General features: G+C 48.8%; 1 protein-coding gene across 1 annotated transcript; it reads right to left on the reverse strand.

Annotated features, from left to right (window-relative positions):
- Positions 1 to 8,896: 8,896 nt before the first annotated feature.
- LOC123184688 (ABSCISIC ACID-INSENSITIVE 5-like protein 3) lies at positions 8,897 to 10,901 on the reverse strand. The gene is made up of 4 exons (XM_044596769.1): positions 10,685 to 10,901; positions 9,855 to 10,502; positions 9,686 to 9,757; positions 8,897 to 9,245 (listed from the first exon to the last, which is right to left on the reverse strand). Exons 2-4 carry the CDS (start codon positions 10,449 to 10,451, stop codon positions 9,090 to 9,092), a joined length of 825 nt encoding a protein of 274 aa, XP_044452704.1. The 5' UTR covers positions 10,452 to 10,502; positions 10,685 to 10,901; the 3' UTR covers positions 8,897 to 9,089.
- Between the last annotated feature and the right edge of the window lie 3,604 nt (positions 10,902 to 14,505).

The following is a 14,505-nucleotide window of genomic DNA, read 5'->3' on the forward strand; positions in this document are numbered from 1 at the left end:
GTAAGCATGCCCTAAAGTGCATGTCCAAACTGCGATAGGAAACGCAGGAAAAACATCTGGGGGCAGATATGGATAATAAATAAAAATCATCTTTTGTTCACCGACCAAATATTCCCTTAAGAACGCTAGCTTTCGGCTTCATCCAGTCTGAGGTACACATCCGGATGACCCGGCAGTAACAATCGTAGAGGTGCTCCCCTTATGCCCTAGCCAAATTAACAGGAACGTAGGGCATAAATACAAGAGCTAGGCAACCCAGCTTGGCCAAAACTTAAGACATATCGATGCATATAATGGTGAAAAAAGGTACATGCGGAAGTATAACACATGTGTGGGGCATGAGTCCCAGATAAATAATTTAAGCTTCTGTGAAAGAAACCCCCAGGTATGCAGAGTGCGGCTAGCGCATCAGTAATGTGCAGGCGAGGCACAAGGTGACCCTTGAAGGCCTAGAGAAATAATAAAAGAATGAAAGAAAGAGAAACAAGACAGATAATGCATATGCGAAAAATGGACAAAGGGAGGGGACTAACTTAGAGTCCGGTGCTAGGCGTAGAATCTTCGGAGCCTGGCCGCGTTCCATGGGTTCGGCTCGAGTCGACTAGTCGATGCATCCCGCAGTCGGTACGCTCACCGGTCAGAACTTGGTCAATAATGAAGGGACCTTCCCATTTGGGCTCGAGCTTGTTCTTTTTCTTATCCGGCAGGCGTAGAACTAGTTCACCAACGTTATAAGTTTTGGCCCGTACTTCTCTGCTTTGGTATCTGCGAGGCTGTTGCTGATAAAATGTGGAACGGGCTTTGGCTACGTCGCGCTCCTCCTCCAGGGTGCCCAGACTGTCCTGCCGATCGAGCTCGGCTTCTCTTTCTTCGTACATGCGCACTCAAGGTGAGTCATGAATTATGTCACAGGGTAAGACTGCCTCTGTGTCGTACACCATAAAGAAGGGTGTATATCCGGTACTATGATTTGGCATGGTCCGCAGCCCCCAGAGTACGGAGTCGAGCTCCTCTACGCAGTGTGTGTTGGACTCTATTAAGGAACGCACTAATCTGGGTTTAATGCCGCTCATTATAAGACCGTTTGCTCGCTCGACTTGACCGTTGGTTTGTGGGTGATAGACTGAGGCATAATCGAGCTTGATGCTCATTTTGCTGCACCAGAGTTTTACCTCGTCGGCCGTGAAGTTCGTGCCATTATCAGTGATGATGCTGTGGGGGACTCCATAACGGTGTACAACCCCGGATATGAAGTCTATCACTGGTCCGGATTCGGCTGTTTTAACAGGTTTGGCCTCTATCCATTTGGTGAATTTATCCATCATGACCAATAAGTATTTTTTCTTGTGGGTTCCCCCTTTAAGGGGTCCAACCATGTCAAGCCCCCAGACCGCAAAGGGCCATGTAATGGGGATTGTTCGGAGGGTGGTGGGTGGCATGTGGCTTTGATTTGCAAAGAGCTGGCAACCGGCGCAGCGTTGGACCACGTCATGTGCATCTGCCCGGGCCGTTGGCCAATAGAATCCTGTACGGAAGGCCTTGCTTACAAGAGCTCGGGCTACGGCATGATGACCGCTGAGTCCGGCGTGAATTTCTGCCAAAAGGTTCTGCCCTTCCTCTTCGCACATGCACCTTTGAAGGACTCCGGTAGTGATTTTTTGTAGAATTCTCCCTCATGGACCCTGTAGGCCTTGGATCGCCGCACTATGCAGCGTGCCTCATTTTGGTCCTCCGGGAGTTCCTGTCTAGTTAGGTAGGCCAGGAATGGTTCTGTCCACGGGGCAATAATGGCCATTATTTCGTGGGATGAAGGTGTTATTTCGGTGGCGGAGCCTCCGATTGTGTCAGAGAGTTCGGTATTGGGTATTTTGGCCGGGTCCGGACTGTTGTTACCGGTGTCCCCTTCCCATACTACGGATGGCTTGAATAGCCTTTCCAAAAATATGTTGGGGGGACCGCATCACGTTTTGCGCCGATGCAGGCGAGGATATCCGCCGCCTGATTGTTTTCCCGAGCCACATGGTGAAATTCTAGCCCCTCGAACCGAGCTAACATTTTTAGGACGGCGTTTCGATGGGCCGCCATTTTCGGATCCTTGGCGTCAAAGTCTCCATTTATTTGCGATATTGCGAAGTTTGAATCCCCGTGCACCTCCAGGCGTTGAATGCCCATGGAGACTGCCATACGAAGACCATGCAACAGAGCTTCATATTCGGCTGCATTGTTGGAGTTTGTATATAATATTTGCAATACATACTGAACGGTATCTCCAGTTGGGGACGTCAGGACGAAGCCAGCCCCTAGACCAGCCAGCATTTTAGAACCGTCGAAGTGCATGATCCAATTGGAGTATGCGTCGTACTCTTTAGGGAGTTCGGCCTCCGTCCATTCGGCGACGAAGTCGGCCAATACTTGCGACTTAATGGCTTGTCGAGGTTTGTATGTTATGTCGAACGGGAGGAGCTCAATGGCTCATTTGGCAATCCGGCCCGTAGTGTCGCGGTTGTTTATAATATCATTAAGTGGCACTTCCGAGGCTACTGTAATCGAACACTCTTGAAAGTATTGTCGCAGCTTCCGCGATGCCATGAATACCGCATATGCTATCTTTTGGTAATGCGGGTACCGTGATTTGCATGGAGTGAGCACAGTGGATACATAGTATACCGACTTCTGAAGAGGGAACTTATGTCCGTTCGCTTCCTGTTCGACAACGAGCACCGCGCTTACAACTTGATGAGTTGCCGCAATGTACAACAGCATTGGTTCGCCGATGTTTGGCGCGGCCAGGATTGGGTTGGTTGCCAAGATGGCCTTTATTTCTTCCAATCCGGCTGTGGCCGCGTCCGTCCACTCGAAGTGTTCGGTGCGCCGAAGGAGGCGATAAAGGGGTAAAGCCTTTTCTCCTAAGCGGGAGATAAAGCGGCTTAGAGCCGCCATGCATCCAGATAACTTCTGGATTTGTTTGAGGTCTGTTGGGGTAGCCAACTATGACAAAGCTCGGATTTTAGCCGGATTAGCTTCAATACCTCTACTGGAGACAATGAAACCCAGGAGCTTTCCGGCTGGTATGCCGAAGACGCATTTTTCTGGATTGAGCTTGATGTCGTATGTTCGGAGGTTGTCGAATGTGAGCCTCAAGTCGTCTATCAAAGAGTCGACGTGTTTGGTTTTGACGACCACATCGTCTACGTATGCCTCTATTGTTTTGCCGATTTGTTTCTCCAGACATGTCTGAATCATGCGCTGATATGTTGCGCCGGCGTTTTTGAGCCCAAAAGGCATTGTGTTAAAACAGAAGGGACCGTATGGTGTGATGAATGCCGTTGCGGCTTGGTCAGACTCCGCCATCTTGATTTGGTGGTAGCCGGAGTATGCGTCGAGGAAACACAATGACTCGTGTCCTGCAGTAGCATCAATGATTTGATCGATGCGTGGGAGGGGGAAGGGATCCTTTGGGCAAGCTTTATTGAGGTCTTTGAAATCGACACAAAGGCGCCAGGATTTGTCCTTCTTTGGTACCATCACCAGGTTTGCTAGCCAGTCCGGATGTTTTATTTCTCTGATGAATCCGGCCTCCAATAACTTCGCTAATTCTTCTCCCATGGCATGTCTCTTAGGTTCAGAGAAACGCCGAAGAGCTTGCTTGACCGGCTTGAATCCCTTTAGGATGTTGAGGCTATGCTCGGCCATCCTGCGTGGGATTCCTGGCATGTCTGAGGAATGCCAGGCGAATATGTCCCAGTTCTCGCACAGGAACTCTCGTAGTGCGGCGTCCACAGCGGGGTTTAACTGTGCCTCGATGGAGGCTGTTTTTGTAGGGTCCGTTGGGTGGACTTGGAATTTGACTATTTCATCCGCTGGTTTAAAAGAGGTGGACTTGGATCTTTTGTAGAGTATCACGTTGTCCCTATCCACTATGGAGCGTAGCATGGTTAATTCCTTGGCCGAGAGGGCTTCGGATAATGCCTCGAGGGCCAATGCGGTTGTTTTGTTTTCGGCGCGGAGTGTTGTGTCCGGATCACTGGCGAGAGTGATGATTCCGTTGGGCCCGGGCATTTTGAGCTTCATGTACCCGTAATGGGGTACGGCTTGGAAGATTGTGAACGCCTCCCGTCCTAGAAGAGTGTGGTAACCACTGCTGAAGGGGGCACATGGAATGTAATTTCTTCGGACCTGTAATTATCCGGCGTGCCGAATACCACATCTAGTGTGATTTTCCCAGCACAGCGTGCTTCCCGACTGGGGATGATTCCTCTAAAGGTTGTGCTACTTTACTCAATGCGGATCCAGTCTATTTCCATCTTTTGAAGAGTTTCCTCATAGATGAGGTTTAATCCGCTGCCGCCGTCCATGAGTACTTTGGTGAGTCGAAAGCCGTCCACGATTGGACTGAGGACCAGTGCGACTGGTGCTCGGGTTGTTTGGAATTTAGGTTCGTCACTTGCATTGAAGGTAATAACCGTGTCACTCCATGGATTTATTGCTGCTACGTGGCAGATTCGGCCATGCTGCAGAGTGTTCGCTTGCGCCTATTATTTGACGCGAAGGTCTCGAAGACTATTAACACCGTATTGTTATCCACGGGATGGTGCTCTGTGGTATTTGGGACAAGAAGATCCTCACCACTTTTGGCCACCTGCCGGAGTATCCAACATGCTCTAAGGCTGTGCGTTGGTATTGTATCTGCTGTACTATGAATTTTGCAGGGTCCGTTGAGCCATCCCTCTAGTACGGTTCCATGCCATGTAGAGGGTTTTTGCTTTTTGGTAGTTGACCCGGGTGTATTGTGATAATGCACCCTTTTATTGCGGACTGGGTTTGTATTCAGGGCCGGATTATCCCAAAAGCTTGTTTCAGTTTTCCAGGCACTTTCCATCGCACAGTTCTTTCGTACTATGGATGCCAAGTCAGCGAAGCATGTTATCTCACGGTGATTTATGGCGTTAAGGATTCCCTTGTCCGTGCAATTATTGCAGAAAAATATGATTGCATCTTCCTCACGATAGTCCTTAACCTTGTTCATCGCAAGGAGGAATCTGGCCCAATAGTGATGTACTGTTTCCTGGGGCTCTTGCCTAATGTGGGAAAGATCGCTTATGTTTGGGTGGGTGGGTGGAATTGAATCTGAACCCTTACCTGATCTGGGATCCAGGGGCCGAGGAGTTTCCAATTTTAGAAGTTCCGGTTCCGGGGTGTTACCCGATAGTCCTGGTCCGCTACCTGACTCTAAGTTCAGGGATTGGATGTTGTCCTCCCGCGAACGGGCGTCCGGCTCGGAGAGCTCGGGAATCCGGACATAGTTGGTCCTCAAGATAGAGGAAAGGTCGCCGCATTGTTCCTCCACCACTACAATATGATGGGTGACAGGTGGAGAGTTAATCTCCCTTTGATCGGGTTTAAGCCCAATCCGATCATAGTCCGTAGCGACTCCCAAGGCGGCGATGTGATCCAAGAGCTCGTTTAAGGAGGCGAGCTCCATTGGATCCATTTGTTTGGCGAGTGCCGATTTGACGTGGAGGTTGTTTTCGATGACCCGAGAAGTCATCGTCGGCGCGGGGGCCGAACAGGCGGTCATGATGAAACCGCCTAGCCGGAGAGTTTGGCCGACAGCCAAAGCTCCCCCAATAGTAGTAGCGTCTTTAAAGACGAGACGAGACATCCTTCCTTCTGGCGATGGCACAGAGGAACTCTCAATGAAAGCACCAATGTCGGTGTAAAAACCGGCAGATCTCGGGTAGGGGGTCCCGAACTGTGCGTCTAAGGCGGATGGTAACAGGAGGCAGGGAACAGGATGTTTTACCCAGGTTCGGGCCCTCTCGATGGAGGTAAAACCCTACGTCATGCTTGATTTATTCTTGATGATACGGGTATTACAAGAGTTGATCTACCACGAGATCGGAGAGGCTAAACCCTAGAAGCTAGCCTATGGTATGATTGTCTGTTGTCCTACGGACTAAAACCCTCCGGTTTATATAGACACCGGAGGGGGCTAGGGTTACACAAGGTCGGTTACAAAGGAGGAGATATACATATCCGTATTGTCTAGCTTGCCTTCCACGCCAAGTAGAGTCCCATCCGGACACGAGACGAAGTCTTCAATCTTGTATCTTCATAGTCCAACAGTCCGGCCAAAGGATATAGTCCGGCTGTCCGGAGACCCCCTAATCCAGGACTCCCTCAATGGCCTTTTCTCCCAGCCGGCTTATGAACCGGCTTAATGCCGCAATATGATCACCCACCAAATGTTGTACATCATTGACACACGCCGGCTTAGCCAGAGAAGTAATGGCTTTGATCTGCTCCGGATTAGCTTCAATGCCTCTGTTGGACACCAAAAAACCCAAGAGTTTGCCTGCCGGCACACTGAAGACACACTTGGCCAGGTTAAGCATCATCTTGTAAACCCGGAGATTATCAAAGGTTTCCTTCAAATCATCTACCAATGTTTCCTTCTCTCTGGATTTCACCACACTATCGTCCACATAAGCATGAACATTGCGCCTAATTTGGTTATGAAGGAAATTTTGCACACATCTCTGATAAGTCGCCTGGGCACTCTTGAGCCCAAAAGGCATAGACGCATAGCAGAAGGCTCCAAAGGGAGTTATGAAAGTTGTCTTCTCTTGGTCCTTAACTACCATCTTGATCTGATGATAACCAGAATAAGCATACAAAAAACTCAAACGCTCACAACCCGCCGTAGCATCAATAATCTGATCAATACGAGGGAGAGCAAAAGGATCAGCCGGACAAGCCTTGTTTAAATCCGTGTAGTCCACACACATACGCCAAGTGTCGTTCTTCTTAAGTACCAGCACCAGGTTAGCCAACCACTCAGGATGGAAAACTTCAATGATAAACCCAGCTGCCAAGAGCCGGGCTAGTTCTTCTCCGGTGGCCTCCCGTCTCTCCTCATTAAAACGGCGAAGAAACTGCTTGACCGGCTTAAACTTTGGATCAATATTAAGAGTGTGTTCAGCGAGTTCTCTTGGTACACCCGACATGTCTGAAGGCTTCCATGTGAAGATGTCCCGGTTCTCACGGATGAACTCGATGAGCGTCCTTTCCTATTTCAGATCCAGATTAGCACTGATGCTGAACTGCTTGGATGAGTCGCCAGGGACAAAATTAACCATCTTGGTATCGTCTGCTGACTTAAACTTGAGAACCGGATCATGCTCTGTGGTTGACTTTTTCAAAGACGTCATATCTGCCGGGTCAACACTGTCTTTGTAAAATTTTAGCTCGTTGCACAAACCGACTCAGCATAGGCTGCATCTCCTTCTTCACATTTCAGGGCTATCCTACGGCTCCCATGAACTGTAATGGTCCCCTTATGACCCGGCATCTTGAGTTGCAGATAAACATAACAGGGTCTGGCCATGAACTTAGCATAAGTCGGCCGTCCAAACAGAGCATGATAAGGGCTCTTGATTTTCACCACTTCAAAGGTCAAAGTCTCTGATCTAGAGTCATGATCGTCTCCAAAGGCAACTTCCAGAGCTATCTTACCAATGCTCTTCGCAATGCTTAAGGCCGCGGAGGTAGAAATCAAGAAAGAACATCAAGTGTCGATATGTTAACATCCCCCTCCGAGTGTTACTTCACAAGTGTTGCAGATTATAAATTACTCCCTCCGTCCCATAATGTAAGACATTTTTTAATACTAATCTCGTGTCAAAAAATGTCTTACATTGTGGGATGGAGGGAGTACAGTTTACAATCGCTTGAGTGTGTGCACATTTTTAGTGTGCAATGTTCAGTAACCGGCAGTTAAAGAATTTCACCGTTGATTCGAACACGAGTCATATAGTAGATATGATCAATATGGAGATGTTCACCGTTGATTACCACCCCATCTCACGTGATGATCGTACATGGGTTCCTTAATATGGATTGTGTGAACACTTAGACAACTTGAGGGATGTTGATTTAAGTGGGAGTTCATAGTAATTTGATTAACTGAACCCATTATCATGAACATAGTCTTAATGTCTTTGCAAACTAATGTTGTAGATCAATGGCTCGCGCTGTAGCTCCCCTGAATTTTAATGCGTTTCTAGAGAAAGCTAAGTTGAAAACTGATGGAAGCAGTTATGCGGACTGGGTCTGTGATTTGAGGATTATCCTCACTGTTGCACAGAAGGCTTATGTCTTTGATGCACCGCTCGGTGCGCCACCCCTTCCAGCGTCGTCTGTGGATGTTGTGAACGTCTGGCAGGCACGTTTTGATGACTACTCGGTAGTTCAGTGCGCCATATGTTTTAAGGCTTAGAACCGGGGCTCCAAATACGTTCTGAGCACCACAGAGCATATGAAATGTTCCAGGAGCTGAAATTGGTATTTGAGGCCCACGCCCGGGTTTAGAGGTATGACGCCACCGACAAGTTCTTTAGCTGCAAGATGGAAGAGAACAACTCCGTTAGCGAGCACGTACTCAAAATGCATGGGTACTTCAACCGCTTGAATCAGTTCAGAGTTAATCTTTCGGATGAAGTAGCAATTGATAGGGTTTTTCAGTCATTGCCATCAAGCTACAAGAGAACTATAATATGCAAGGGATGAAGAAAACAATCCATGGGCTCTTCGCAATGTTTAAGGCCGCGGAAGTAGAAATCAAGAAAGAGCATCAAGTGTCGATATGTTAACATCCCCCTCCCAGTGTTACTTCACAAGTGTTGCAGATTATAAATTGGGATGGAGGGAGGACAGTTTACAATCGCTTGAGTGTGTGGACATTTTCAGCGTGCAATGTTCAGTAACCGGCAGTTAAAGAATTTCCATGAGTAGTAAGGAATTCCTTATCCAAGAAAGATGCATTGATTGGTGCTGCAACAGCACCCAACCAGAAACGAACTTGCAACCCAAAGAGACAGACTGCACTGCACACATATATTTAAGAGAGTTGGTTTAGATTAGCTGACGTTCTTCTTCTCACTCAGCGTTTCATCCCAGGTAGTACAGATTCCTAACGCCCTACTACTCTACTAGAGAGAGAGTCTTGGCTACTACGCGCGTACTATGAACAAGGCGGTGGCGGTGGCGGTGCGGGCGTGTCTCTCTCTCGCCGTCGATCGATCCATCGATCAGAAGGAGGCCGAGTTGATCCGCCGGAGCTGGTGCCGGTGCTGCTTCGGCTCCGCCTCCGGCTGGGGCATGTAGAGCACCGCGTGCCGCCGGAGCTGCTGCTGCCTCTCCCCCGCCTCCTGCTGCGGCAGGAACTGCATCACCGGTTCCAGCTTCTGCAACACCAAACACAACCATGAGAAGAAAAAGAAACTTAGCTCCGACGAAGAGACTTGATCAACAGTGTTCAGACTTCAGAGTCTGTTGTGGTGCTCGGCAGTAAGCCAACAAATGCCAGCAGCAGTTCAGTCCAGGAGTCGAGATAGGAGGCTTAGATTAAGAGGTTTAATCTCCTAGCTTACACTAACAATGAAAAAAGTTCACACTAATAATGAGGTTCATAGATGAAAAATTATGACATTCAGACAAGATCACACCACTGTTTGGAGCAGCCGGAGCAGGAAGTTTGGAAGTGGTCATCATCTATTATGACCAGTACAGCACATTCTTGTCCTGATTGGCCTTTGACTAGTGGCACAGGACTTGCGTACTGCACTGGCTTACTGCGGCCAAGGCACAAGTGAATTAACCAGAGATGTAGATTTTTTTTTTTTACCTTGAGCTCCTTCAGATGCTCGATCTCCTCCTCCAGCCGCGAGATCTTGTTCTCCAGCTCGTTCGTGTAGGCCTACGGCACCGTAGGCATGGCGAATCCGTCAGAAAGACGCGGTTTTTCAGGGTGCGGAATTATTTACCGGAGAAGGTGACCGGGAGAGAGACCGCACCTGCTTCCTGGCCCGGGACCTCGCCGCCGACTCGCGGTTCTTGATCATCCGCTTCTGCCGCCGCTCCACCGTCTTCTCCACGACGCCGTCCCCGCCCACGACCGCGGCGCCGCGCTTCCGCCCGCCGGCCTGCGAGAGGAACCCGCCCTGGTACACGGCGTCCAGCACGGGGCCGGCGCCCACGCCGAGGGGCCGCGGCAGGGGCCGGGTCACGTACTGCTGCGGCGGGTGGTACTGGTGCAGCCAATGCGCGCCGGCGCAGCCCCCGCCGCCGACGGGCACGCCGGCGCGCGAGAGGAAGTCCTCCAGCGTCATCTCGCCCACCGTCGGCTGCCGGCCGCGGCCGGCGCTCTCGATGTCGCGCCACACCTCGTCCACCGTCTTCTTGCCCGTCCCGGTTCCGCGCGGCTCCGCGTCGTCGGCGGGGAGCACCGTGCGCAGGAGGTCCTCCAGGTTCATGCTCCGCAGCGGCTCGCCCAGGTGGCTCTCCACCTCGTTGAGCGTGAGGCCGTAGACCGACCCCTGCCGGGACAGGGCCCCTCCCCCGCCGCCCCCGCCGCCGCCGCCGCCGAGGGACGACATTGTCTGAACTCCCATCCACGCACCAGCTTCCGACAGCCACCCCCTCGCCTGACGTGTCGCGATCAGCTGCAGCCAGCCAGCAAAGGTCAAACAGGGAAACCACACGCCATTACAGACGGAAAGAACAGCAACCACCTCGGCCGGCCGGTCAACGGAAACAAATCCTAAGCATGCCAAGAAGAGGTGGGGAGAGAGAGAAAATCTCGCAACCAAGCAACAGGAAAGAAAGAAAATGGTGCAGTTCTTGCCTGTTTCACCACCGCCGGGACTAGATCAGAATCCGGTGAGGCAGATGAGGGTATTAATTTAGGATTGCCGCAAGAGGGGCTCCGGCCGGCCGTGTGGGGGAGAAGGGGGGGTGCTAAAAGGGGGAGGAGGAGAGGGGGAGAGAGAGCTGGAGCTGGTGGTGAAAGAGGAGACGATGATGCCTTTACAGTGCTACAGCTTGGGCAGCGGCATTATATTTTTGGCCGAGGTGAACAGTAGGAGCAGTGAGTGAGAGTGACACTAATGATGAGCAGGGTAAATAATAAGAGGAGTGCCGGCTGGGCCACACCAGAGGAGTGAAGGGAAGGGAAGCTCATTGAATAACAAAAGGAGTTTTTTGGGGCTTTCAGCTTGGGTTCACGTCCTTGTTTTATCACAAACATTCAAAAGAGAGAAACAAAAAATGTCTGGCCTCCATTATTTATTTTCCTTCATGCAGGTAGGCAGATGAGGTATATAATTTTGTCCTAGGAGCCAACCAAACACCATCATATATATTCATATTCGTGTGCTCAAATTAAGCCTGGCCGAGGAAGGGGAATCCACTCCCACGAAAGGCACAAAAGCCACCGCTCGAAGTGGAAATGGCAACTTCAGGCCACACACACACCACACGGAGGAAAATTCCTCGTGCCTCCAGCAGCCCTGGCAGCCCGTAACTAAGCCTAGTTAATCGAGCATTGCGGGGTGTGATGATGGCTCAGCACTTGTTTATTCATCGGTTCCCGTTGCATGAAACAACGTCTCCTCCCCCTCCCCACCTTTGCCTTGAAGGGACACACACACACACATCTTTCCTCACCCAATGGCAGGGCCGGATAAAGCCTCTCTTGTAAGCAAGATCCGTGGCAAAGTTTTATCCTCTAATGATGCTAATTATCACGCCTTGCTCCACCAAAGCGGCCTCTGATGATGCCAGTTGGGCACTTAGCATTAGCGGCATATGGATCTTCCTTATTCCTTGGGAAAAGGCACAAATTGAAAAATGACAGTTTGGCTGACATGTCACTAATAGATTGTGTGTTTAAGTCAAGTCCTTGTTTCGTTTGTACCCATCATTTGTGGTGTTTTTTATTCTTTTTGTTGTTTTAGTTGATACTGTACTATGTATGTTTCAGACCTATCTGTTTTTCTTTTTATAAAGATGGATGTATGCATCATGATGATGCAGAGGCCAGGGTTATTCCGCTTTTCCCAAGTGTTGCCTCTAGGACACAAAACCATTGGGCTTTGAGAGCAGCCAACAAAAAAAATTGCATTAATGGAAACCTTGGATGGTTGTGCAGCGTTTGCATTGGAGTCTTCATCAAGCTCGACAGAGATGGTGTTTGTAGGTGTTCTTGGAGGTGAAGGGGAGCCCGCGAGTGAGGTTTTCTTATGCTCAACAATTAGTGAGACTTTCTCGGGTTAGAAAGTAAACCATCCTACCATACGCTAGTCCATGGCATCTTTTCATGGGCAAATCTACCTTATGCTCAACAATTTCACTAGAAACCAAACGGGCCAAGAAAAAGCATTTAAAGATCACTAAATTCTAAGGCACCGACCACAAAAAAGGTTGATTGGTAACATGGAAAGCATCCTCCTCTTATGAAGTTCACCAAATATACGTGCATCCTTCAATACACATGTGGTGCCCTGAAGAGCACCCTCCTACCATGTTCGGAAAAAGGAAAGTGAATTCTGCAAGGTAAGTTCAACAGTGAGAAGATGAAATCATCCATTTAAAAAGGTGTTTTCAGCAGACCAAATCGTACATTGGAAGATAATAATGCGTTAACTATTTTTGCGTGCTTTCTACCCTTAGATTGCTTTGAGGTGTACGACGGATTCTGTTTAGTGTGGGGAGGCCTTATTTCCTTGTTCGGTCCATCCGGCAAAGTCTTGAACCGATAATTGGTGTCTGCTCTGAGATGTACGACGGATTCTGGTAAGCAGGATGAAGCAATATGACAGATGAAAAAACAATACTTGGGTGCCTTGAGAGCCTATCAGAAAAAAAATGTTTGTTCGCATGAGAGTTCAGACAAAATCACATCCAACACACACCATTGGACTTTGAGAGCAGCCAACAAAAAAATGACATTGATGGAAATCTTGGATGGGCGTGTAGTGTTTGCATTGGAGTCTTCATCAAGCTCGGCCAAGATGGTGTTTGTAGGTGTTCTTGGAGGTGAAGGGGGAGCCCATGAGTGAGGAGGCGTTTGTCGTTGGTGTCATTGGGGAAATTCTGCAAGAAAGACATAAGAACATCCAAGTCGATCGAAGCAACATTAGTGAGACTTTCTCGGGTTAGAAAGTAAACCATCCTACCATACGCTAGTCCATGGCATCTTTTCATGGGCAAATCTACCTTATGCTCAACAATTTCACTAGAAACCAAGCGGGCCAAGAAAAAGCATTCAGAGATCATTAAATTCCAAGGCAATGACCACAAAAAAGGGTGATTGGTAACATGAAAAGCATGCTCCTCTAATGAAGTTCACTAACTATGCGTGCATCGTTCAATACAGAGCACCCTCCTACCATGTTTGGAGAAAGGGAAGTGGATTCTGCAAGGTAAGTTCAAAATTGAAAAGATGAAATCATCCATTTTAAAAAAGTGTTTTCAGCAGGCCAAATCGTACATTGGAATATAATAATGCATGAACTATTGTTGCGTGCTTTCTACCCTTCGGTTGCTTTGAGGTGTACGATTGATTCTGTTTAGCGTGGGGAGGCCTTATTTCCTTGTTCGGTCCATCCGGCAAAGTCTTGAACCGATAATTGGTGCCCGCTCTGAGGTGTACGACGGATTCTGGTAAGCAGGATAAAGCAAATATGACAGATGAAAAAACAATACTTGGGTGGCTTGAGAGCCTATCGAAAATAAAATGTTTGTGCGCATGAGAGTTTGGACAAAATCACATCCACCCCTCAATTTTTTTTTGTGGAATCTCCATGTATTAATTTTGATGTTGTAACACATGTTATTTTTTTAATAAACTCGGTTAAAGTTTACCGTAGTTTGACTCTGACCAAATACGCAACAAAATTTGCAAGGCAATTTAAGAAAAAAAAACATATGTGTACTTGTCAGCATTCTCCTCCGACGTCAAAAACCATTAAACAAGTGATTTCGCAGGATCAAATCGTGCGTGGAAAAGGTAATAATTGGCCAACTCCTGTTGCTTTGCTTCGTCCGAGGTCGAGGTGTGCAAAGCGAAATCCTCTCTCCCCCGTCCGGTCCGGTCCAGTCGGCGAAATGCCGCGCCGATAATTGGCGCGCTACTGCTTTAGGGTGTGTTTGGATGACCACCAAATCTGACCACACCAAAAAATTGGCTAGCCCATGGCATTTGTTAGCTGTTTGGATCACTACCAAAAAATTGGCGTGCCCAGCACAGCCGCCGTGGGCCCGTGTAAATCGCGCCAACACGCGGGCGAGCCATGGGCGGAGAAAAGCTCCGCCAATAAATTGGCGTCGCGACTTTGTCCATGTAATGTCACATGCGGTGCATGCAGCCGGGCGTTTTGCATCTTTTGGCCTGTAATTAGTCGTTTTAGTCGCAACGATTAGTGAGGGCATGCAGTTTGGTGCTTAAAAAAAAATAAAGTGCATGCAGCGTGATATTTTCCTGCGCTGGGCGAGGACTAGTGTACTAAAAACTTCCGGCTGTGGCTGTCTCGTGTCATGCTGTTGGCAAGCATATTTCTTTTCTCTTGTATGCATCTTTGTTTTTATTTAGATAATAGACGTGTGAAGTATTCCAAAGTCTAGTGTAGTCATTCAGGTCAGCGGTGCAAACCAAACGGAAGACTT

The sequence above is a fragment of the Triticum aestivum genome, chromosome 2A (assembly GCF_018294505.1).
Source record: "Triticum aestivum cultivar Chinese Spring chromosome 2A, IWGSC CS RefSeq v2.1, whole genome shotgun sequence".
Lineage (NCBI taxonomy): Eukaryota > Viridiplantae > Streptophyta > Magnoliopsida > Poales > Poaceae > Triticum > Triticum aestivum.

Coding starts and splice junctions, on each gene's coding strand:
- LOC123184688 (XM_044596769.1), bottom strand. CDS start 10,451: ATGGGAGTTCAGACAATGTCGTCCCTCGGCGGCGGCGGCGGCGGGGGC. Junction 9,758..9,854: donor GGTCCCGGGCCAGGAAGCAG/GTGCGGTCTCTC, acceptor ACGGTGCCGTAG/GCCTACACGAACGAGCTGGA. Junction 9,246..9,685: donor AGCATCTGAAGGAGCTCAAG/GTAAAAAAAAAA, acceptor TTGGTGTTGCAG/AAGCTGGAACCGGTGATGCA.